At 42.9% G+C, this 22,380-nt stretch overlaps 3 protein-coding genes across 3 annotated transcripts; 1 reads left to right on the forward strand and 2 right to left on the reverse strand.

Annotated features, from left to right (window-relative positions):
- Nucleotides 1-1,623: 1,623 nt before the first annotated feature.
- On the reverse strand, nt 1,624-7,387 carry LOC108938721 (eukaryotic translation initiation factor 4E-1A). Its single transcript, XM_018759567.2, has 7 exons — nt 7,317-7,387; nt 5,983-6,086; nt 5,358-5,453; nt 4,458-4,521; nt 3,686-3,799; nt 3,459-3,598; nt 1,624-2,790 (listed from the first exon to the last, which is right to left on the reverse strand). Exons 1-7 carry the CDS (start codon nt 7,332-7,334, stop codon nt 2,676-2,678), a joined length of 651 nt encoding a protein of 216 aa, XP_018615083.1. The 5' UTR covers nt 7,335-7,387; the 3' UTR covers nt 1,624-2,675.
- A 365-nt stretch (nt 7,388-7,752) lies between these two features.
- metap1 (methionyl aminopeptidase 1) lies at nt 7,753-15,917 on the forward strand. The gene is made up of 11 exons (XM_018759501.2): nt 7,753-7,990; nt 11,264-11,315; nt 11,742-11,851; nt 12,288-12,348; nt 12,651-12,742; nt 12,936-13,019; nt 13,135-13,273; nt 13,390-13,521; nt 13,910-14,053; nt 14,150-14,215; nt 14,490-15,917. Exons 1-11 carry the CDS (start codon nt 7,877-7,879, stop codon nt 14,654-14,656), a joined length of 1,161 nt encoding a protein of 386 aa, XP_018615017.1. The 5' UTR covers nt 7,753-7,876; the 3' UTR covers nt 14,657-15,917.
- Nucleotides 15,918-16,497: 580 nt separating this feature from the next.
- On the reverse strand, nt 16,498-21,579 carry LOC108938679 (alcohol dehydrogenase class-3). Its single transcript, XM_018759502.2, has 9 exons — nt 21,436-21,579; nt 20,389-20,490; nt 18,793-18,934; nt 18,485-18,572; nt 18,022-18,241; nt 17,616-17,876; nt 17,284-17,419; nt 17,011-17,149; nt 16,498-16,906 (listed from the first exon to the last, which is right to left on the reverse strand). The coding sequence occupies exons 1-9, from the start codon at nt 21,451-21,453 to the stop codon at nt 16,882-16,884; spliced, it is 1,131 nt and encodes a 376-aa protein (XP_018615018.2). The 5' UTR covers nt 21,454-21,579; the 3' UTR covers nt 16,498-16,881.
- Between the last annotated feature and the right edge of the window lie 801 nt (nt 21,580-22,380).

Below are 22,380 nucleotides of genomic sequence, written 5' to 3' on the forward strand. Positions count from 1 at the left end.
ACAGGACCAGGTAAATCAGGGTTACACCAGTGGCAGGCAGCCTTTGCGAACGATCCCAAAAGCGATCCTCCCTGCTCCACCCCACTGTTATTCATATTCCTTCCTGCAGATGCAGGTCATATCATCTGGCTCTCCTAACTATTAAGTGTTAGCAGAGTAATAAACAGAATCTGTCAGTGGTAGCTCAGCAGGAATAATACATGCTTTGCTCTGATTATCTCTCTCCCTTCTCGAAGGAGTCTGGAGAGGAAACTGGGGTAGCGCAGATTACTTTCATACCCGTCCAGAACATCTCTCTACTGTGTGCATCCATCTGCGCTTTGAGACTCTTCTGGCCTCCAGTTGTAGTAAAGTGAAACACTCCAGAAATATCAGCTATTTACAGATGTCATCCATAGAAAAAGAAAAAATAATAAAATATATATATATATAAAAACTGAACGGCTCTTACAACCTGATCTCAATTCTCATCTTCTTTTCTGGTGCTTTCATCTGCGCTTCTCCTGCAGTCAATAACAGCATCGCTCTGTTCCGTGGAGTTTAAATGGGCTCACGGTGCCATCTAGCGCAGGGCCTGCATTCGGCAGGGAGCCACACACCCAGCCACGGAAAAACACACTGGCATATCTCCACGTCCTCTTCTTTCCACACTTTTGCTCGTACTGATAACACCAAAAAGAAATGTGATATTACCCATTATTCAGATAACCTAAGGTCAGAAATGGAATAGGCTGCTAGTCTTAAATAATTGCATTCTTTTAAGACAAGCTGTTAAAGAGCTGTAAAATTAATAAAGTATTATTTGAAATTATTGAAGTGGGGCCCAAAAGCACAATCCTGGTTTTATAACTCCCAGTTTAATTTTCATATCGTTCCTGTTTAAATTAGGATGTGTCACCATTACGATAACGGCATCAGAACAATAGCTGTCATCTCTCTCACACTGATAACGGCTGGCAGGTCGACTTGGAGCGTATCGAACGCATACCGCCATATGCAATACCCAATTATAACAGGAATGAAATCTGTCAGGTGTCAACAAAGGAGCATATTGCTGCCATTGTTTGTGACCCTGGGAGGTGTCAGATATGGAAACCTGCTAATCCTCACCAGCCGCCGTGTTGTGGCACACTAGCAGACAAACCTCAGCTTCTGAGATTGGCTGCCGTCACATGATCAGATGGCTCGTTCAGGAAGCAAGTCGTCACCAGAGGACCATAGCAAGAAACACAGAATACATTTTGTGAATATGCAAGAATTACATTTACATTTATTCATTTAGCTGATGCCTTTCTCCAAATCGACTTACAATGTTAAGGTTACAATTATTTACCCATTTATACAGCGGGGTAATTTTTTCTTGAACAATTTAAGATCAGTACTTCGCTCAAGAGTACTACAGCCATAGGTGGGATTCAAACCTGCGACCCCTGGTTTGCAAAGGGAGCAGCTCTAACCACTATGCTACCAGCTGTCCCCTATTATTTATCTTTTGTCCAAAGCAACTTCCAACATTAGGGTTGTACATTAAGCCACTTACAATTACTTGTATGTAATTTAGACATGGCAGTCACTTTTACTGGAATAATTCAGGGTAAGTACCTTCATCAATAAGACTACAGCAACAGAAAGAATTGTAATTTGGGGCCTTCGAAAGATGACAGCTGTGAATACTATGCTATGTGCTCCTGCAGTACCCCTTTGATGAAAACAAAGATATGACTATCATACATTTGTATGTATGTGATTACTTTGAGAAATAAGATGCTGGACTACACAATAAGGACAATTCACTGTACACGTTTATTTACAGTCTTTTTTACAATATGCTGAATTATTGAGAAGGACTGCAACAAGTCATTTCATGAAAGTAAAGCTGGATCTATTGAATACACCTCATAACAGAAGAGCACAAAACAAAAGGTTTTGTGGATACATCTCCTCATGTCAAGCAGGGAATGTAACAAAACATTACATAAAAAATAAACTGTTTAAACACTTTATGCTGAAAAGCAAAACTAATGATTTAATCGTTTTAATTGTAACCAAAGTATTACTTGAGGAAAAAGAAAAATGACACTGACTACCCCTACAAACTCCAAGCCCCCATAAAATACACAAACAAAAACAAAGAAAAATATCCTATTAGCTTTTGTAGCTATGAAAATTAAGGATATTTCAACAGTGTGGGCAAATCAAAATAAAATAAATTAGAGCGTGAAACATCAGGGATTACACCAGAAGAGCTCTGCTGTATACCATAAAAAAAAAAGACCAAACTAATTAGAAAAGCTTCAGAACAAACAATTGTCATCTGGCACTAAATGAATAAACATCAAAAAAAGAACATGGTTCTTAAACTGAATACTGTTGCACCAACATTTCATTTGAATTTGACACAAGTTTGGTTGCACAAGTCATGAAATGCAAATTGAGTGTGTGTGGGATAAAGGTTTGCCCCTCTGCGCTGGAGGAAAGGGGATACCGCAGAGCAACGGGAACGGAGGCCTGTCTAATGCCACACTGTATACAACACACATTCTTGGCGGTAACTTTGGTATAAACTGAGATGCGGATTGCTTGACGCAGTCATAGTGGAAAGCGCAACGAATGACAAAAAAACTGAACGTAAAAATGAAACGGGTGCAAATCCTTGAAATGTTTTCTGAGGCCTCTCAAACGACAAACTTGTTCTTGGTGGTAGAGCCACTTTTCGTAGCCGTGTCAGCGTGGGACTGGTAGCCGATGATCATTTTCTGTGGCACTCCAAGTCTCTCCTTGTACACTCGCCTGCATAACCAAATGCATGTCATTATCAACACAACTTAAGGCTACAGTTTGACAGATTTTAATAAGATCTTAAGCCATTGACATACAATGGGTCCCTTTCACCTGACAGCCCTTTCTCAATTTTAAAAATATCCAACGGATTCACTTTTCAGCCAATGGAAAAATCACGAGCACAATCGAAAGTGGTTTAAAGCAGCTGAAAGTGTACGACTACTGGGGAGGCAGCATCGAGCAGCATGAGCGACAGCAGCAGTACCTTAGCTCTCTTTGCAAACACGACTTTGAAATTGTTCAGCATGTTCGCTCACGTTTGGAGTATAGAACCCATATCATTACTACAGAGTTACACCAACAAATGACCAAAGTAGGCCATGTTATTGAGTTCAGTATGGTGCATTTTTTGGCAGAATAGTTCACAGTGAGGTCATAAGTTTTACTGTATTGTGTTACTAATGCAATTTAAAAAAAAAAAAAAAAAACTATAATACCACCATGCTATACTGACCATAATGGTATATGGTACCTTTAGGACCCCATCATCAGTCAGATGCGTTGCATATGTTGTCCAACTTCGTCACAGGAATAGGTGCTTGTTTTATAAATCTACGCATTTTTAAAACCATTTATTTTACACTTTACACCTGTGACGATATCATTTTGGAACTCACCCTATATGTGTCACAGCCTCTTTGTTTTCATAGTTGGTCGTCCATATTGATATTTTGTCTCCTTTTGCTCTGACGTTGACCACAGCACCACACACGTCATCACTGTGATCGTCAAAGGCCTCACCGACCAGACAAAGGAGCTGCAAGGAAGGTGGCGACCCCAGTTAGGCTCCCCTACTCACAGTCAACACGAGGAAAGAAGCCATTCGCACATGTGCTCAACTTACCGTCTCCAGCCAGAAGCGGTCCAGATCAACCCTGCGCTGCTGCTTCGACAGGGTGATGAGCCAGCGCCCTCCTCGTTTGTTCCTCTCATCCTCCCACATGGGTTCAATGCCGTCCTGGAGAGGGGTAATGCATGCGTAAATCAGTGCTCTGTGTTACAGTTCGACACTGATAAACAGTTTGTGAATAGCACTTTCAAATGCAGAGAGATGGAGGAGGGAATTTCTGCTGACAGATATATAACAAGTTGAGTATTGCATTTTTAGACGTTCTTCAATCTGAGATTAGACTCACATTTTGAAAACAAAAAATTTCTTTATGACTAAGCCCAAACAGTTTCAAACAGGTAATGACTAGAACAGGCTCATTCTTTTCGAAGGGCACAGATCTGTGTGTGGAAGTAGCCACAACAGGTCACTGCGAGACCTTGGGGAGATACATTGACCTGGTACTTATTCAAGACACACTGCAGCAGAAATGAAACAGGAAAGTACTGGACCAGGAGAGGGCATCGCCTGAATAAAACATCACTGCTTCCTCCCGGGCATGTAATGAAGGACCTTGTAATTATAATAATTATTAAAAATTATTTTTCCAAAATCATGGTAAGCTCTTCCCTGAATACATAAAGTACAGGAACATTAACCACAACAACTTGACCAGTTCAGTCTCGCTCTGTTAGACCATGCTTTTAGCTCACACATAAAATGAGCTCTGGGGTGTCCAGTCTTTTTTATACTTGAATTGAAAGCTTTGCAGCAATCTGCTTCCTACCTTGAAGAGGCAGTAGTCACAGCCAGACATCAAGTTGCTTGATAGCTGAATGTGATTATAGAGACTGAGGGGGGAGAAGCGTGTTAGTGAAGTACACTGACCATTTTAGGTTACAATTGCAAATAATTTCTATTTAAACGAAGGGGGCCGGATGTCTCACATTAAGCCGTTGTCAAGATTTTCATCAATAAGGTACCAAACAAGTTACCTGTCTTTAACATCACAACCACATTCTTAAATCCAACATAGGAAAAGAGAAATGAAAAATGACACCACTTCAGCAAAATCTTTTTGCACTATGCAATGGCTTGACAGCAACTATAGGGAATGGGAGAGTGAGAAAGGCATTTTCCATTAAATTCCTGTCCCACCTGTTCCCCCGGTGATGCACCCACTCAAATCGTTTATACCTCTGTGTTGACAAACTGATAGCCAAGTAGGAATGTTGTAATAGTTTGTTATTTACTTTGTTACACTTAGACAAATGGTCAGAAGCAGATGCTTTGCAGAGGGTTCAGTGTAAAATCACATTTGGCATTTCAACTATTTATACAATAAGACCTGGTGGTCCAATTTAAAAGCAACATTGCATTTTTGCCTTGATTTGGTTTAAAAGTTCCTTTGTGTGTTCATTGTAATACAGCCATTTTGAACATTTTAAACATACTGGAATAATTACTGGTCATACAAAAAGCAATTGACGTTAGTGACAATTTCCAGGTGTACTTACACAGGACAAAAAAAAATGGCACCTCTTCACCATTTTTGTTCTGAACATTGTTCATACCTCCAGCTGGTACCATGACATGAACACACATTTTTTTTTTCCCCCCCACACACAAATTGTCTGAAATCGCATATAATAAAATATTATATATCGAAATATGATCAAATACTTACGCCCAGAAATCCTCAACTGTGTCAAATTTGGAGATGAGACGTAGGTTGGCTTGCCAAGTTTTGCTTTTGTCATTTTTAAAAAACCAAAGAGCCCATCTGTTTCAAAGGAAAAACAATTGGCATAAATTGTGCGGTCACTCCACAGATAATCAGCGATGGCTTGGTATTACAAATACACACGTTATAAAAGCACTTTTTATCAAAAACATAGAAAACAGGGCACCGTTTTGTGCGTAACCATGACGGCATCTTCACAAATTGCTTCACCCCCACTCAAACGTTTGAATAAATTTATTTTGTACAAAAATACAGTCATAAATACACTGAGCTCAAACAAAAAATTTACAAACAAACTGAACAAGTCTCAAGAATTAATGCAGGCTTGTTTGATTCAAATCAACTGAATTGGATACCGTCTGACCAGTCTAACAAAAAGAGCACGTGATACCATTTTATAATAACTTGTGTTACAGTACATGCTGTGTCAGCGCTCTGTCACTTAAGAGAACAGTGCTTTATAAAATAAATTGAACTTTGACAACGCCCACCACCTTACGGCACAAAGTACGTACGTAGACTATATGACTGAAAAGGCTATTGGATGTAAGAGGCAGGACCACTTCACCTGTTCTGCAGTGGATGCTTAATGTATTCTTCGGGACTCACAACCTCCTGACCAGACCCTTCTTGCTTTTCTTCTTCAGAATTTGGGGAATTTGAAGAGATTTCCTTTCACAAAAAAGGCAGAGGAGTCTATTAAAGTTTGTACACTTTAAATGGATACCATGACTTTGACTTGTCATGGCACTGATACTGCTGTCAAATTATCGAAGGCAAAACTAGACTTGTGGCAAAACACCAACATTAATGAGCTGTTGTTTCGCTTTCAAATGTGAATTTATACAGACACTATTAAACTGGAAATTAAACTCTGAACATTTAATACCACGTGAAAAGTCAGTATTTTATTTGTTTTTTTTTTTTTTTTTTTTTTTTAAGAAATGTGTGTTTTGCTGTGACAGTAATTTGTGTTTGGGCTTTCTTGCCACCACTGCAATAAAAAGCCAAATTAAGCACAGAAAAAAAAAAAACTGGCATCCAGTTGCAACAATAAATAACATGAGAACTACTGTACTGTATACATCCCCATTATCAACAGGTGAGCTTAAACAAGGGTTCTTTCTCCCAAACTTTAAACACTGTCCCGGTTCAAGTAAGCCTTACAACACCATAGTACAAATGTAAAAAAGAGGAATGTGCATTTCCTACATTTTTTAAATCCTTCCCTGAAAAACCAAAGCAGCCTACACATCAGGCTGTACATTAAACTTAAAATGCAATCACAATGAGTTCAGAAAGTAGCTGTTCGTGGAATTAGTGGACAAAACAAGATTTTTCAGAAAGTAAATTTTAAAAAGCCAGCATTAGCCCTTCACACAGAAAAGTGTAGGTCCAAGTCTTAAGTAGCACATAAAACTACTCATTTACAGTATTGTATGGGAATATTAAAAAAAAAAAAAAAATAGCTGAGAACAGACAGAAATTGAATCAATTGGTCGACGTGGGCAGTAACAGTCATGCCATGGGTTAACAGTTATGCACAACTGCGTGTATCTTCTCGTGTAACTCACCACGGTTGTGTTTATTTACATTACATCTTTGTTGACATGTTCTTGTGTTTTGCTGTACTGTGTTTTATTCAGTACGGCCAAGGCCCCCAACCCAGCCGGCGACGCTCCAGCGCAGCGACCCGCTCGTCAGACAGTCACACACACACACACACGCCCCTCTCCCTCCCGCAGTAGCTCGGTATCCCCCAAAAACACACTTCTAGCTCCAATTTCCACCCGAAAACCACTTCAAACCCTCGCTCGTGTACCCCCATTCACAAAAGAGATGCCTGCGCTGGAAAAGGCGACACAAAGTTAACTCATTCCAGATACTGACACGAACACTCACCGGCTCCGCCGACGCCATTTTACACACTACTACGTTGCACAAGCCTTTGGCGTGAACGAGAAAGCTGATTGGCTGAGGTTAACCAATGGGACACGAGAAAACGCGGACTCCTATCTGTGCGTGAAAGTCAGTTGGTCTAGACCTCCCAATGGAATATGAATAAATAAAGACTACGTTTTACAGTCCCCTCTCAGCCAATATGTGAACGTGAAAGTAGATTGGCTGAGAAGGCCAACCAATGAACTGTAACTGCGCATGCGCTGGTAAACTGGTTCACGCTCCTCTTAAAGGTACCATGTGTACGGTAAATCACCTTAGTATTAACGCCTCGGGGTGCGGGTGGGTTCCGGATTTGTGCGATTCAATTGTAATGGCAGTAAAATACACTTCTTATGAATGATACAGAAAATTAATGCTGTTTTGCTGTCACTGTTAGTGCGATAGACGGCAGCCTTCCCACCTCACAAGGCCATCCCCACGTGGGCGCGTCTCCATGCGGAGGTACTCGGCTCCTCCCCTTCCCCTTCCCTTCCCCTTCCCCACCGCGGCGGAGCGTCAGCATGGCGGCTGTGGAGGCCAGGCAGTGTGAGACGGAGGGCTGCGGTAGTGAAGCCAAGCTGCAGTGTCCCACCTGCATCAAACTCGGCATCCAGGGCTCCTACTTCTGCTCCCAGGTAGGCGCGCTGCGCGATCCCGACACCGACCGATGTGCGCACCGCCTCCCTTCCCTTCCTTGTTGTCTCCGGCGTGCACGCGGACATCACTCTGGGTTTTCAATTCGTGGAGCAACATAAGTCATAACGGATGGACCAAAAAAAAAAAAAAATCGTGTGTTCAGCGACGGACGCGTGCTCTTGTTGGAAATCAATCTTGGTGACGTTTATTAATAACCTGCAGTGGAGTGCTGTGCCCCGCGTGGAGGCGGGGAGCGCGAGCGACGAGGCCTTGGCTTGGGACGGGCGCCTCTCAGCTGGACGCTGCTCACTTCGCTCGACCGCTGGCAGCGCTGCCAGAGACATCAGCCGCCTTTTCTTCCAGCCAATATTTTCCATTTAGCTCACCTCAAACGTGACTATTCGTGTAGCTTAGAGGTTAGAACTGAAGCCTTCAGAACCAAAGGCTGCTGGTTCGAATCCCACGACGATTCGAACCCGTGCGGAGTCCAGCTGAGGTACTTTTTTAGCTACTTCTCTCGCGTTTTAAATCATACAGTACTGCCGTGTAAATAGGCAAACCGCCGTTCGTCGATCAACAGTGTTACTCAGGAAAAGACTCGTCAGCTGTGTTTTTCTATGCAAAACTGTTCGGCACACCAACTACTTCTCTACTATAGCTATTACATGATGTGATGTACTCAGTAGAACATTTTTCTTCAATCAAACTGCTTCTCTAAACCCATAATTTTACTAGCAGCTACTTTGCAGTAAGTGTTTCTACACCATCAGCCTTTAAATAGCAACCAGTCCTGTGTGCCGACCATTTTACGCCAGTTATTCCTCTGCCCCGACCGTCTGTCTGCGCAGCCTTTCTAGTTCTACACTTCTTGGTAAAAGACGTAACAGATGAAGAATGACTTTCTGCATGTTAGTCTTTTCTTACTTTTCCTCTTTGTTTTCTACACTGCTGTGGGCCAACTAGTTCTTTACGTGACACGCTGTCCACGCTAAGTACTTCCTTACAGCGGCAGTCCAAACGCCGACACACCTTTTCTTTCCTCTCGATTGCCGGGTTAGGCTCCGGTTCACCGCGACCCTGTATGGGACAAGCTGTTTCAGACGGTGTTTGTTTACTTGTACCTTGAACTTCACTATGCTTCTCTGTGTGGTCACTCATTCATTCTGTTTCATCCATCCATCCATCTTCCTCTGCTTATCCGGGACCGGGTCGCGGGGGCAGTAGTCCAAGCAGAGCCCCCCAGACTTCCCTCTCCCCGCACACCTCCTCCAGCTCCTCTGGGGGAACCCCAAGGCGTTCCCAGGCCAGCCGGGAGACGTAGTCTCTCCAACGTGTCCCGGGTCTGCCCCGAGGCCTCCTCCCAGTGGGACGTGCCCGGAACACCTCACCAGGGAGGCGTCCGGGAGGCATCCGGAACAGGTGCCCGAGCCACCTCAGCCGGCTCCTCTCGATGCGGAGGAGCAGCGGCCCTACTACGAGCTCCTCCCGGGTGACCGAGCTCCTCACCCTATCCCTAAGGGTGCGCCCAGCCACTCCGCGGAGGAAACTCATTTCCGCCGCTTGTATCCGCGATCTCATTCTTTCGGTCGTGATCCCAAGTTCATGACCGTAGGTGAGGGTAGGAACGTAGATCGACCGGTAAATTGAGAGCTTCGCCTTACGACTCAGCTCCCTCTTCACCACAACAGACCGGTACAATGACCGCATTACTGCGGATGCCGCACCGATCCGTCCGTCAACCTGCCGCTCCATTTTTCCCTCACTCGTGAACAAGACCCCGAGATACTTAAACTCCTCCACTTGAGGGAACAACTCCCCCCTAACCCGGAGGGGGCAATCTACCTTTTTCCGACTGAGAACCATGGCCTCGGATTTGGAGGTGCTGATTCTCATCTCCGCCGCTTCGCACTCGGCTGCAAACCTCTCCAGTGCAGCACGCTGTAAGTCTTGATTCGATGAAGCCAACTGTTTCCTTACTTCACAATAGAGACACTGGCCACTTCTGTCATCCAAACTGCTTGTAATATTAATGTGAAGATATTTTTAAAAAATTGACACCGGTGGATAAAGCAAAAAATTTTGTGGGTGTTTTTTGTTTAAATCAGCCTTTCACTCACTTTGCCATGTTTCAGTATACCCTGGGGTATATTATAGTGCTTATTACTCACAGCTTGTGTATCTTCTCAAAGCGATGGTAACTGGAAAACTGAATATAAATAAATAAATATTGCAACAATGTGAAACTCAGTGCTGGTCTCTCAGTTGTTCCTATGAAAATGGCTCATTGCTGAATAACAGCTGGGGGGCGCGGTGGCGCAGTGGGTTGGCCAGGGCCCGCTGTGTGGTGGGTCTGGGGTTCAAGTCCTGCTTGGGGTGCCTTGTGATGGACTGGCGTCCCGTCCTGGGTGTGTCTCCTCCCCCTCCAGCCTTACGCCCTGTGTTGCCGGGTTAGGCTCCGGCTCCCTGCGACCCTGTATGGGACAAGCGGTTCAGAAAGTGTGTGTGTGTGTGTGTGTGTGAATAACAGCTTGCATTACGAAAGCTGGTAAGAGCTTGACTGCATGGCCGGCCTCGCGATGGGAATGTGCCTGGAGGGGCTGTGGCGACTCCCAGTTTCCTCAAGCAGGACCGCAAATCCAGGAAGTATTTCTGCACCTCTCTGAAACTTCGCTGGAACCCTGTATAATTCTGTATCGAGTTCCTTCTGCCCCTCGGAACTGCTTAATTCGTTCCACAAATGTTTGTATCAAAAGCTCATCTGTTTTTCAGTTACTCTTGTTTACTGCCAGTTGCACGTCACGTTGGAGAAAAAGCGTCTGCTGAATGAAATTCTACTGTGAGTTGTGTCTTACTGGTATGTGCCTCTCTCTCCCCTCATGTCTGGTCCAAGGCCCGGCCCATTTATGTAGCCACCTTACGCCGTGGCACCTTTGACAGAACGTTGAGTGCTGTTTGAAATGAGTGAGTGAAAAGCTGTCATGGACTACTCTAGCTTTCTCCGGTAGCGAACACTAGTATTTAGCGAAGCGCTGCTTTACAAGGAGCCCCCTTTGTTGCATGTAGGTCTGCACTGCTACAGCCGCTCTTATCAGCCTCCAGCATTCATTTGCTTTGACATTACTGGTGAATGCAATATGGATAATGCAATAAGATACGTACAACTTGATGGTCTGATCTTGTGCAGTTACTGCAGATCACGCAGTATGAGTCTCATTGCCCTCAGTAATCAAAGAACTCAAACACTTGTGTGTATCTGCATTTCTCTGTTTCAGGAATGCTTCAAAGGGAGCTGGGCCACCCACAAATTGCTGCATAAGAAAGCAAGTATGTTTTCTTTCTTTCTTTCTACCCCCCCCCCAAAGTATTTTTATGTCAATATCATTGAAGAATTCAAACAGTATCCCATAAGTGGATTGTGGATGTGGCTTGATTTTTTTTTTTTTTTTTTTTTAAATTTATTATAAATTGAGAACAGGGAAGTTTGGGGGAGGCACTCTCCTTTTCCATGAATCCAGAATTCCTGAATTCTATTGAACATTTTCAGGATGCTTAGTTGTGAATGTGCTGTAGGGTGATTGCTCTCGCTTGTATTTTTGATTCACAAAAAATAACTGTCTTAAATAATCCAGTTATACTCTTCATAAAGTGATGGATTTTAGCTGAAATTCACTTGCAGGTTTGTTACCAGTGCTGTCTCTGAATGGGCCAACTCGTGATCCAAGTAAAAAGATTACTTGTTTGTGTTTGCAGAGGAAGACAAGACCAAAAGTGATACAAAGAAAAACATAGAGAATGACACAAATACAGACCCATGGCCAGGGTACCGATACACAGGCAAGCTGCGGCCACACTACCCCCTGGTATGTCATCTGTGCTGTCATCGCCCTTGCAAGACAGCCAGCCACAAAGGCAGTTATGCTACTCAAACGAAACAATGTGCCTTAATCTAGAGACCATGTAGCTCAAGGCTATTCAGTAGGTGCCCTTGAAGGCCAAAAGGATGGGTAGCTTGGGGAATTGATGGTCTGTTGAGTGCCAAGCCCACCTGGTTTTATTACTCTCCTTAAAGCAACTGAAACTCATAAAGGTAGATGCATGTGTTCTAAGAAAAAGTTCAGTTGGGCAGTTTTCTGTCTGCCTGTAACAACAACCTTGTGAATCAGTCAGTCAGGACTATAATTAAATTATCCAAATATAGGTATAGACTCCAGTCATAATGGGACAAAAGTCACATAATACAAGGCTTTTTGTCCGTTCCTCTGCTCTGTACTGAAGCCTTTCTCTTGTCCCCGACAGACCCCGATGAGACCTGTGCCAGGCAACATCCAGAGACCAGATTATGCTGATCACCCACTAGGTAACTGGTTCATGTTCTCTTGATGTGGACTCATACTGGTTATGACAGCCTGACAGTAGGCTCATTATATCCGAAAACAATGTAACAAAATATGCATATAAAATTAGGCTCTTATCTTCAGTAGCTTTAATTGTTGAGGCTGTACAGACTGGCTGAATTGCCTGGGGCATCAGCACTCTTTATTATCCATTAATATAGTGAGAAATGGCCTCTGTCAAACAGACTCAATTCTCACCTTAGATTCTGTTGACTCTTTCCAGTAGCTGATGTTTATAACGTGGAATAATCTTGATCTGTTGTAGGGATGTCTGAACTGGAGCAGTCATTGAAGGGCACCTCCCAGATAAAGATTCTCACTCCTGAAGACATTGAAGGCATGAGAGTGGTGTGCAAAGTATGGCCTGCTACATCTGAGTAAAAATAAACTTACATAATTACATGTATCATCTTTGCAGTAATGTTTCCCTTTTTGTAACCATTGTTAAAGGACACGTTCTTTAAGTATCTCCCAAACTGCAGTTGCTACACTGAGTCCTAATGTACCTTATAAAGTTTCAAATTATGGCGCTTGGTTGTCATTCATACAGCTTGCCAGAGAAGTGCTCGACGTTGCTGCTCTGATGGTGAAGCCAGGTGTGACGACGGAAGAGATAGACCATGCCGTGCATTTGGTGAGCTATTCTGACTCCTTGTGAGACACAATGGAATTACAAGACCATTTTTCACAACCTGATGCTGCTACCATCTGTCTGTGACCCAGCTGACTATATGCTCCACATCCCCCAGGCTTGCACTGCCAGGAACTGCTACCCATCACCACTCAACTACTATAACTTCCCTAAGTCCTGCTGCACATCAGTCAATGAGGTCATCTGCCATGGGATCCCAGACAGGAGACCGCTCCAGGAAGGAGACATTATCAATGGTAGGTTGCCCCATAGCATTTCATTTCAAGGCTTCATTAAAACTGAAAAGTAAGATACAATATTGTCCAGTGCACTGATGCTGACAGAAGCACTGCTTCTTGTGTTTCCTATCAAGTGGACATCACCGTATACCGTAATGGTTATCATGGAGATCTCAATGAGACCTTCTTTGTTGGGGAAGTGGATGAAGGAGCCAAGAAGCTGGTCCAGACAACATTTGAATGCCTTATGCAAGCCATCGACTCAGGTAAATGTCTTTTTGTTGCCATGGTTAAAAAGAAGAAACAGTATGGGTAATCTTATATTCTCGCCGACAGGTCAGGAAATGACTGGTCCTTTATATTATTTTTCTGGCAGTGCTCAGTCCGATACTGACATAACTTTGAAAAAGAAAAGGAAGCTTCTCCTCAGTAAATGGAAGCAAGGAAGAAATGAGCAGCCCTTTTCACTTGTTGAATGTTATCTAACTAGAGCATGGATTAGATGGGATTGGCTGGTATTCAGCCTGTTGCTAAAGAGCACGGCTGCCTCGCAATGCCTTTCAGCCTGTATCTCCCGCTGCTGTCAGTGTTCTTGACATCATCCCTGCCCATGGCAATTGGTGACTTTTCCCGTAACCTCTTCTTGCTTTGCAGTCAAGCCAGGAGTGCGGTACAGAGAGCTAGGCAACATCATCCAGAAGCACGCGCAGGCTAACGGGTTCTCTGTAGTGCGAAGTTACTGTGGTCATGGAATCCACAAACTCTTCCACACAGCGCCCAATGTGCCACATTATGCCAGTGAGTGACCGTCAGTCTTGTATACAAACATACACATTAACACAGACTTGTAGATGTTGGCTGTTTCTAATGGCATTTCCTATCTCTTTTCTGAAGAAAACAAGGCTGTGGGTGTGATGAAGCCAGGTCATGTTTTCACCATTGAGCCCATGATTTGTGAAGGTAAGATCATGTTGACCTCAGTTATTACCATGCCCAAAGAAACCTGCATGGACAGATTTTTGCTGTACATAAGTTTTTATATTGCTTTTCTCCCTTTTTACTTTCTGAAGCACCTGTAGATCACTTAAATTTTGTGTCCCAAAAACTTTGTCACTTAACAGGAATAAAACTCTTTTATATCTGTATTTCCATGTTCATCTAAGCAAACATACTAATCCAACTGTATGTCCATCTTGCTGTGCATCCACACTGTTACATGCTTACCTCCTTCCAGGTGGCTGGCAAGACGAGACGTGGCCAGACAGCTGGACGGCAGTGACACGGGACGGCAAGCGGTCGGCCCAGTTCGAACACACCCTTCTGGTGACGGAAACGGGCTGCGAGATCCTTACGCGCCGGCATGAGGACAATGGGCGCCCCCACTTTATAAGCCAGATGTAGAGCGAAGCAAAGCTGTCCCCCTTCCTCTCTCTCACACAACCACACACATGCACTGGACTCAGGGTGCTTGTATCACTGCATTCCAGCAAGCAAGTTATTCCTCAGATTGGTCACCTTCCTTCCACATTTGAGATTTTTGTTCTGCTACTTAAAGAATTTGGAATCACATTTGTTAAAATGAGCTACTGAGGGGTCAGTCTGAGAGATACAAAGTTGGATTGGGATGCAACATAAAGGAGGTGGCTGTTTGAGGAGATTGAGGGAAAGATAAATTGGTGGTCATGCCATATGGCCTAAACCTGTCTCTGTGTATAACACATTTACTTGCCACAAAGCTGGGATTCTGAAGCAGTGTTACTGTGCAGATATGCTAAGTGTAGAATGTATTGCTTAAATATGGTGACCTGTAATAACCCCATTTACTCTCAGACCCAAGTAAGGCTGTACAAGGACTGAATAGTGAGAAATGCTGTTGGGTTGCCCCATATTCATGGTTGGCTACGGACAAAGAATAGATTAATTGCACGGCTTAAGTACTGTTTATTTTTCATGTTGAAACACTTAAGGCCAAATTCAACTATTTAGTTTAAGCAGGTTGAGTATGGTTGCTTGCTGACTGACTCGAGAAAGGTACTGAAGATATACTATGTGGTTTTAAACAATTGTTTGCTGTGTTTTTGCTGGTACCTGTACATTTGATTCTTAAGTTTTATTGGAAACTAAGCCACCTTTTTTTCCCTAGTTTACTCTTGTATGTCCTAAGTGGATTTATCACAGTGTTTATTCCAAAGACGGCATAAAAAATGTTAGTTGTCTAATAACTGTCCTCTTCAAGAGTGCCTTGCTTCTTCATGTCATTCAGATAACCTTTTTCAAGACATGTCTGGCCTTCTGTTGTGGTCCAGTTCCATTTGATCCACTACAGACCAGTCTGATAACTGCAGAGTTGTGGGATTCATAAAATGCACTAGACTATTGCCCAGTACGGAGAGTTGCTTTCGGGGAATAATTTTGCAGGAAATAAGATTGCCAGAACATTGAAGTGGAGCAGTTTTACGCTGTATGCTACATTCTATTGAGGAAGTACTATTTTAAACGTTTCCTTTTAATGCATAACTTTAAAGTAATGTGAATGCGGATCAGTGCTATCAGTTCTGTGTAAATGTGTTAGTGAGAGGGGTTGGGGAGGTTCTCTTCCACTCACTTCACTGTGACTGGCTGAGCCCAGTAGCTCAATCATTAAAATTATTTGTTCAAGTGCCACGTGTGCAGTGTTTAAATATCAGCCCCATCGTTTGACTAGCTCATGCTGAATTTTAAGGATACTAATCCCTTTTAATAGCCAACTGAAATGTAGAGGTTCACTTACTTTTATATTATGTAAAAAGTTTAAAAATATATGATAAATTACATTCACATACATGGACAGCTGGTAGCATAGTGGTTAGAGTTGCTGCCTTTGGGCCAAAAGATCATGGTTTCAAGTCATACCTCCAGATGTAGTACCCACCCTACATTGCTCCAGTAAAAATTACCCACCTCTATAAATGGCGGTAGATTAACAGTGTAAGTCGCTATGGAAAAAAAGCATCAGGTAAATGGTAAATGCTGGTGTTTATGTACATACATACCATCCTCAACACAAATTAGACTTTACTTGCAAAGCTACCGTTTTCATCAAGAAAAACTTCCATCTTCATTGGACCCATTAGGTTATATTGATATTTTACTCAACTGGGGGAATTTAAGGTAAGGAAGAGTTACATTATGTGTAAAGAATGAAGAAAACACTGCACTTCAGCCACACAACTTAAATTTTCAAAAAACTTCTACCATAGTAGTTTGTTGCACAATCACAGCATGCTGTTTATTATCCCTGCTGGCTCCCAGATTGCATGTCAGCTAAAGATACTGATTTAAGCCCATTAAATTTCAGTACAATAATCCCCAAACACCTTTCCCTATGAAATTTTAAGAAGCATGTGTTGAAGGCCAAACTTACATGTAAGTCAAATATAACCAAAGTTAACAATTACAACATTTGTCCAGTTGCATTGAAAAGTGAAATGTGAGTTTAATGTATTCTAGGTAAACTGCTCAGTGTACATACACGTACCAGTCGTTAAAGTAAGATAACACTGGCTTAGGGGGTTCTTGGACGGTGAACTTCTAAGGTTGTTGAATAAGGTTCCCACCCAGCAAAAGGCCGCTTACTGGAAGGCACTTCAGAACTTGAGCACTGTTCGAAGACTGGAGAAATAAATAAATTAGTGCTACTCAGACTACTGATTTGTTCAAAACAAGGATCCTTTTATACAGTAAATTCATGTATGGTGGAGAAGTGAGTTTTGTACCTTTCACCAGCATGCATAAGGTCAAAGCTTTCGTTGATCTGATCAAAGGCTAAAGTGTGGGTCACAAACTCATCCACTTTCATCTTCTTGGCCATGTAGTCTTCCACAAGCTTGGGTACACTGTCAACACTCTTCCACCCTAGGAGAACAAGCCAAGATTCCACCTTCCAGTGCATAAATCCTAAGACTCAACAGACTGTAGTCAGTGATCTCCATTAGCGATTTTTTCTTTTCTTTTCAAAAATGTCCTGCAAGGCTACGTTAAAGGCTTACCACCAAAAGCCGTGCCCTTCCAGGTACGACCCGTGACCAGCTGAAAGGGCCGGGTGGATATCTCCTGGCCTGCCCCAGCCACGCCAATGATAACGCTGGTCCCCCAGCCCTTGTGACAAGCTTCCAGAGCAGCTCTCTGGAATGCATGAAGTGTTCAAAGCATCAATGTCAAGTACATACAAGCTAAGGTGAAACAAAAGCTAAATACTGCACTCCTACTTTTTGCAATGATGTTCTGTTTTCAACTGTTATGCATTTTACCTGTTGTCACTTTCTAAAGACTGACATTTGTACAATGCTTTAAGGAGATTACAGCAACTCTAAAAACTCACCATGATCTGCACATTGCCAATGCACTCAAAGGAGTAATCCACTCCTCCATCAGTCATCTCCACCAATACCTCCTGAATAGGTTTGCTGTGGTCCTTGGGGTTCACGAAGTCTGTAGCACCAAACTCCTTTGCTATCTCAAACTTGTCCTTGTTGATGTCGATGCCAATGATCCTGGCAGCTCCAGCGGCCTTGCAGCCCATGATGACAGCAAGACCAACAGCCCCCAAGCCGAACACCGCACATGTGGAGCCTGGTTCAACCTGCAGGAGACAAGAAGTTCAGGGCAAAACACTACAGGCCATTGTGGGATTTGAACTGGTAATTTCCAACTTAGAACCAAAACAAGATTGGCTCTTGGGCAAATACAGAAGAGATGCAAGTTCTGCAGGTTAGTTCTAGCCTCACCTTGGCAGTGTTGAGCGCTGCACCATAGCCCGTAGACACGCCGCAACCAAGCAAACACACTTTATCCAGGGGAGCTTTTTCATTCACCTTGGCCAGAGAGATGTCAGCCACAACCGTGTACTCAGAGAAGGTGCTAGTACCCATGAAATGAAAGATTTGCTTGCCCTTGCAGGTGAACCTGGATGTCTTGTCTGGCATCAGACCCTGACCCTGTGTTACCCTGTTAAACAAAAAGTTCTGAGTAGGAAGGTGGCTCAAATGAACTGGTATTCATATACTGCCCAGCAAACTTGAAAGCCATGTAATGAAGATCATTATGGGTGTGGAATGTGTTCATTCTTAGCATTGTGAATAATGAATCATTTTTAATTAGGCCTTGAGATGCATTTGGGAATCACCTGCATGTTGGAGATAACATTTCAAAAAGCAGACGTGAAATACATTGTGATCAGTGTGTGGTTACCTGATCTTCTGACAAAGGTTGGTCTTGGGGTTTTTACAGAACTTGCATTCCCCACACTGTGGCACATATAGTGGTATAACCGTATCCCCTTTAAAATAAATTTTAAAAAAGTATATCATCAATATTACCATATTCTCATTACATTCAAATTATGACTTCCTTTGCAAACTCTGTTCTCATTCACACAATTGGATATTTCCACTGTAGCAAAGTACATAGGGAGTCTCAGTGACCTTGAGGTCTAAAATCAACAGCCAACACCCAAGTCAAGGCCTCCAAGTTCAGACTCTTGACTCCAGTTGCCTCACCTGGTTTGAACTTGGTGACACCCTCTCCAACACTCTCAACAGTCCCTGCACCTTCATGGCCCAGGATGACCGGGAAGAGACCTTCTGGGTCAGCCCCACTCAAGGTATAGGCATCCGTGTGGCACACGCCGGTGGCAAAAAGCTGCAGGATGCCACCATTCCATCATTCTCAATCCAAAATGAAAACGTCACATCACCATGTCTAAAACCATTCTTGGAAATAAGTCAACATTAACTACAGTCAACTTAGCAATTATTGCCATGAAAGAAAATTTTTAATTATAATATTAGTCCAGCTGTGCAAGAAAAATTATATAAACCAATGCAGCACAGGGTGAAAGTGATAAACAGGAAAAGCTCATGTCGTCCTGGTGCTGAAATACAGCGTTTATCACAAGTAACACATTTTCTGTAAACGGACACAAAGTTTTTTGAAGAATACGCTGCAGGTGTTTGATAAAATCTTCACCAGAAGGTACAGACCAGAAAATCTAAATATCAATGGGTGGACACTGCATGCCAAGTCCTTCCCATACTGGTTACAAGCTGCAGTGTTTCTGAACCTTAAGTTTTTCTTACACAGGTTACACACAACAACTCACATACAGTATACAACAGAAGTGAGTACACCCCTGTGCAATATTACTTAAATGTCAAATGATTCAAAATTGTATCACCTCTCAATAATTGCATTACTTCCAAGTTGACAAATAGGGTATTTGCTCTTATGTAAAAAATTTAAAGTTTAGATTTACTTTCATTACTGAGATTCAGGAGGGGGGCGCGGTGGCGCAGTGGGTTGGACCAGGGTCCTGCTCTCCAGTGGGTCTGGGGTTCGAGTCCTGCTTGGGGTGCCTTGCGACGGACTGGCGTCCCGTCCTGGGTGTGTCCCCTCCCCCTCTGGCCTTACGCCCTGTGTTGCCGGGTAGGCTCCGGTTCCCCGTGACCCCGTATGGGACGAGCGGTTCCGAAGATGTGTGTGTGTGTGTGTACTGAGATTCAAATCTTTTATTTGTTCAATACTTTGTATGTCCACCTTTATTTTTGATGACAGACTCAATCCTCCTCGCATGGAGGATGCCAGTGTTGCACAAGTTTCTGGAGACATGTTCTGCCATTCTTCAGAGACTATTTTTTTGGCTACTCTTTGCTGGAGGGGTTGTGTTGCTCTACCTTTCTCTTTAAAGGTATTGAAAAAATAAAAGATTTGAATCTCAATAATGAAAGGTGTGCTGACTTTTGCTGCACTGAGCTCCTAATGTGGGGCCTGAATTTTAAATATAGTAAATCTAAACTCTTAGTTTTTACTTTTACATAACAGCAAATACCCAACTGTTCAACTTAGAAGTAACACAATTACTGTAAGGTGATACAATTTTGAATCATTTGACATTTAACTGATATTGCACAGGGGTGTACTCACTTCTGTTGTATACCGTATGGTCTGCAGGTAAGAGATCGAGAGCACAAAAAATACTTGATAAGTCAAATTCATCACACATTATCAAACGGGGAACATCTCATCTTCTTAGTTATGCTTCAGGTCCAGTGATATTAGAACACTAATGATCATTTATATCCTTTAGAGACAGTTACCTTGATACGGACTTCATGGGCCTTGGGTGGGGCCACCTCCACCTCCTCGATGGACAGTGGCTTCCCTGCTTCCCAGGCCACGGCCGCCTTGCATTTGATCACCTGGAGAACGAGTAGAGCTACATTCATTGTCGCATCCACATCTGGATAACGCGTTACTGAAAACACACTGACATCTATCCCATCCTCCCACAACTAAGCAAGAACATAAAAGGATGACGGATTGACAGATCTGTTTAAATGACCTCACAAACTAGGAATTTACAACGATCTATTAGATAGAGAGTATGCTGCTTTACTTAAAGAGTTAGCTCAAGAACTTTGGCCTGCCTTGTGATTTCAACACTGCTGGGAGCCAATGTCTACTACTACAAGTAGTATGACTTGAATGTCCAGCACCAGCTATGCGGGCTAAGCACAAGAGCGAATTCCCTTTGCTAAAGACCATGTTGTGGGCTGTCATTTTAATTCCCAATGGGAGAACATGTGGGCACAGGGGATCAGGCAGCTCAGTTAAAAGCCAAAGGCCCCAGTTTTTACATGCCAGGGCCCAGGCATGTTCATTTATAGCAGATGATACACATCATCGTGCAAGGTACTTTCACTCATGAACTTCTTTCCACTAGCAATGTGCATATATATATAAAATATATAATATAGCTAAAATAATTAAAATGTAAAACACTGAGTTGCTCATCTACTTCCATCCAAACCGTTTTAAACACTGACTTATGCAATAATAATAATGCCTTAATGTTGAAAAAGTTTTGGATGCAGAAGTAGGTATCAGTATTGGCCAGTTAAGACAGAAAAGACTGAAAACACGTCATACTCTCTCAGAGTCTCTGACAAATTTGGCACGATGCAGATTTCGCACAGTAGTTTCTTTGTTTGTACAAAACTGCACCAGCCAGTGTGAGACGACGTGAGCACAAACCGAAAAAGGTACTGGTGTTCCAAAGCACTGAGAAACCCACTTATACACGTAGTAAAATAATAATCCGTTTAAATTTCGGGTTCCGTTTTAAAAGACGGGTTTATACTTACTTTACCAGCTGTCTCCATGTTCGACGACGAGAGCACCAAAGAGCCCCGAAATGTGAATAATGAACCTCATCGGAGTCTCCATTGGCGGCCCGGGAACATGAGTAAAAGTGCTTTCCCGACCGCCTCCAAATGCAATGCCGGAATATGAATTACCATCTCTTCCAGGCGTAACCAAATATTCCCCGGACTATGAATAAGGGACTATCCCAGGCGTAACCAAATATTCCTCGGACTATGAATAAGGGACTATCCCAGCCGTCTTCATATGGCACAAGGGTTAGGGAACTTTTAACCAATCAGATTCTTTCTTTCATTTCCTACTCTGTATTTTCATCATTCCTTTCTTTGCTATTACTTAGTCTTCACTTAATGATGAAGGCAGTTTGGCAACTTCTGCTTTAACTTTTAGCTTTTTACACCAATTATTACAGTTAACTTGTTTCTCTCTTTTAAGTAACCTTTTTTTTCTGCAGTGTTTGATCTATTTCTGAAGTGGATATTTTGTGAATGGAATTGATTTGAAGCATTCAGCATGCATGATTCACAATGACTCAGGTTATAAATTCACATTCTGACCCAGTTCACCACCTGAGGTATCCAAATTTCTGTATTTCAGCTAGCTAGTCCTGTTGCACATGTCAAACTACAGCTATATAGCAAATAGAGTGAAAGCTGAAAACAAAACACAATTTTGAGTGGATTTTTACTGATTTCTTTTTCATACTCAAATTTTAGATGAAGCCAATACATTTAGCACACACTTGTTCGGGGGTTTGAATCCTGCTTGGGGTCCGTTGCGATGGACTGGCATCCCATCCTGGGTGTGTCCCCTCCCTCCGAGCCTTGCGCCCGTGTTGCCGAGTTAGGCTCCGGCTCGCCGCAAGCCCGCTGGGGCAAGTGGTTTCAGACTCTGTGTGTGTGTATGTGTATTATTCATTTTCAGTT

Source organism: Scleropages formosus, chromosome 5 (genome assembly GCF_900964775.1).
Source record: "Scleropages formosus chromosome 5, fSclFor1.1, whole genome shotgun sequence".
NCBI classification, from domain to species: domain Eukaryota; kingdom Metazoa; phylum Chordata; class Actinopteri; order Osteoglossiformes; family Osteoglossidae; genus Scleropages; species Scleropages formosus.

Bases quoted from the DNA above. Each gene is read 5' to 3' on its own strand.
- LOC108938721 (XM_018759567.2), bottom strand. The intron at 4,522-5,357 runs GTAAGTATTTGA...CTCCCCCCTCAG, and splicing joins ACAGTTGAGGATTTCTGGGC to TCTCTATAATCACATTCAGC. The intron at 2,791-3,458 runs GTGAGTTCCAAA...TTGGTTATGCAG, and splicing joins GAGGCTGTGACACATATAGG to GCGAGTGTACAAGGAGAGAC.
- metap1 (XM_018759501.2), top strand. From the start codon at position 7,877: ATGGCGGCTGTGGAGGCCAGGCAGTGTGAGACGGAGGGCTGCGGTAGT. The intron at 12,743-12,935 runs GTATGGCCTGCT...TCATTCATACAG, and splicing joins GCATGAGAGTGGTGTGCAAA to CTTGCCAGAGAAGTGCTCGA. The intron at 13,522-13,909 runs GTAAATGTCTTT...CTTGCTTTGCAG, and splicing joins TATGCAAGCCATCGACTCAG to TCAAGCCAGGAGTGCGGTAC.
- LOC108938679 (XM_018759502.2), bottom strand. The intron at 18,573-18,792 runs GTGAGGCAACTG...TTTATTTTAAAG, and splicing joins TGTCACCAAGTTCAAACCAG to GGGATACGGTTATACCACTA. The intron at 17,420-17,615 runs GTGAGTTTTTAG...CATGCATTCCAG, and splicing joins TTGGCAATGTGCAGATCATG to AGAGCTGCTCTGGAAGCTTG.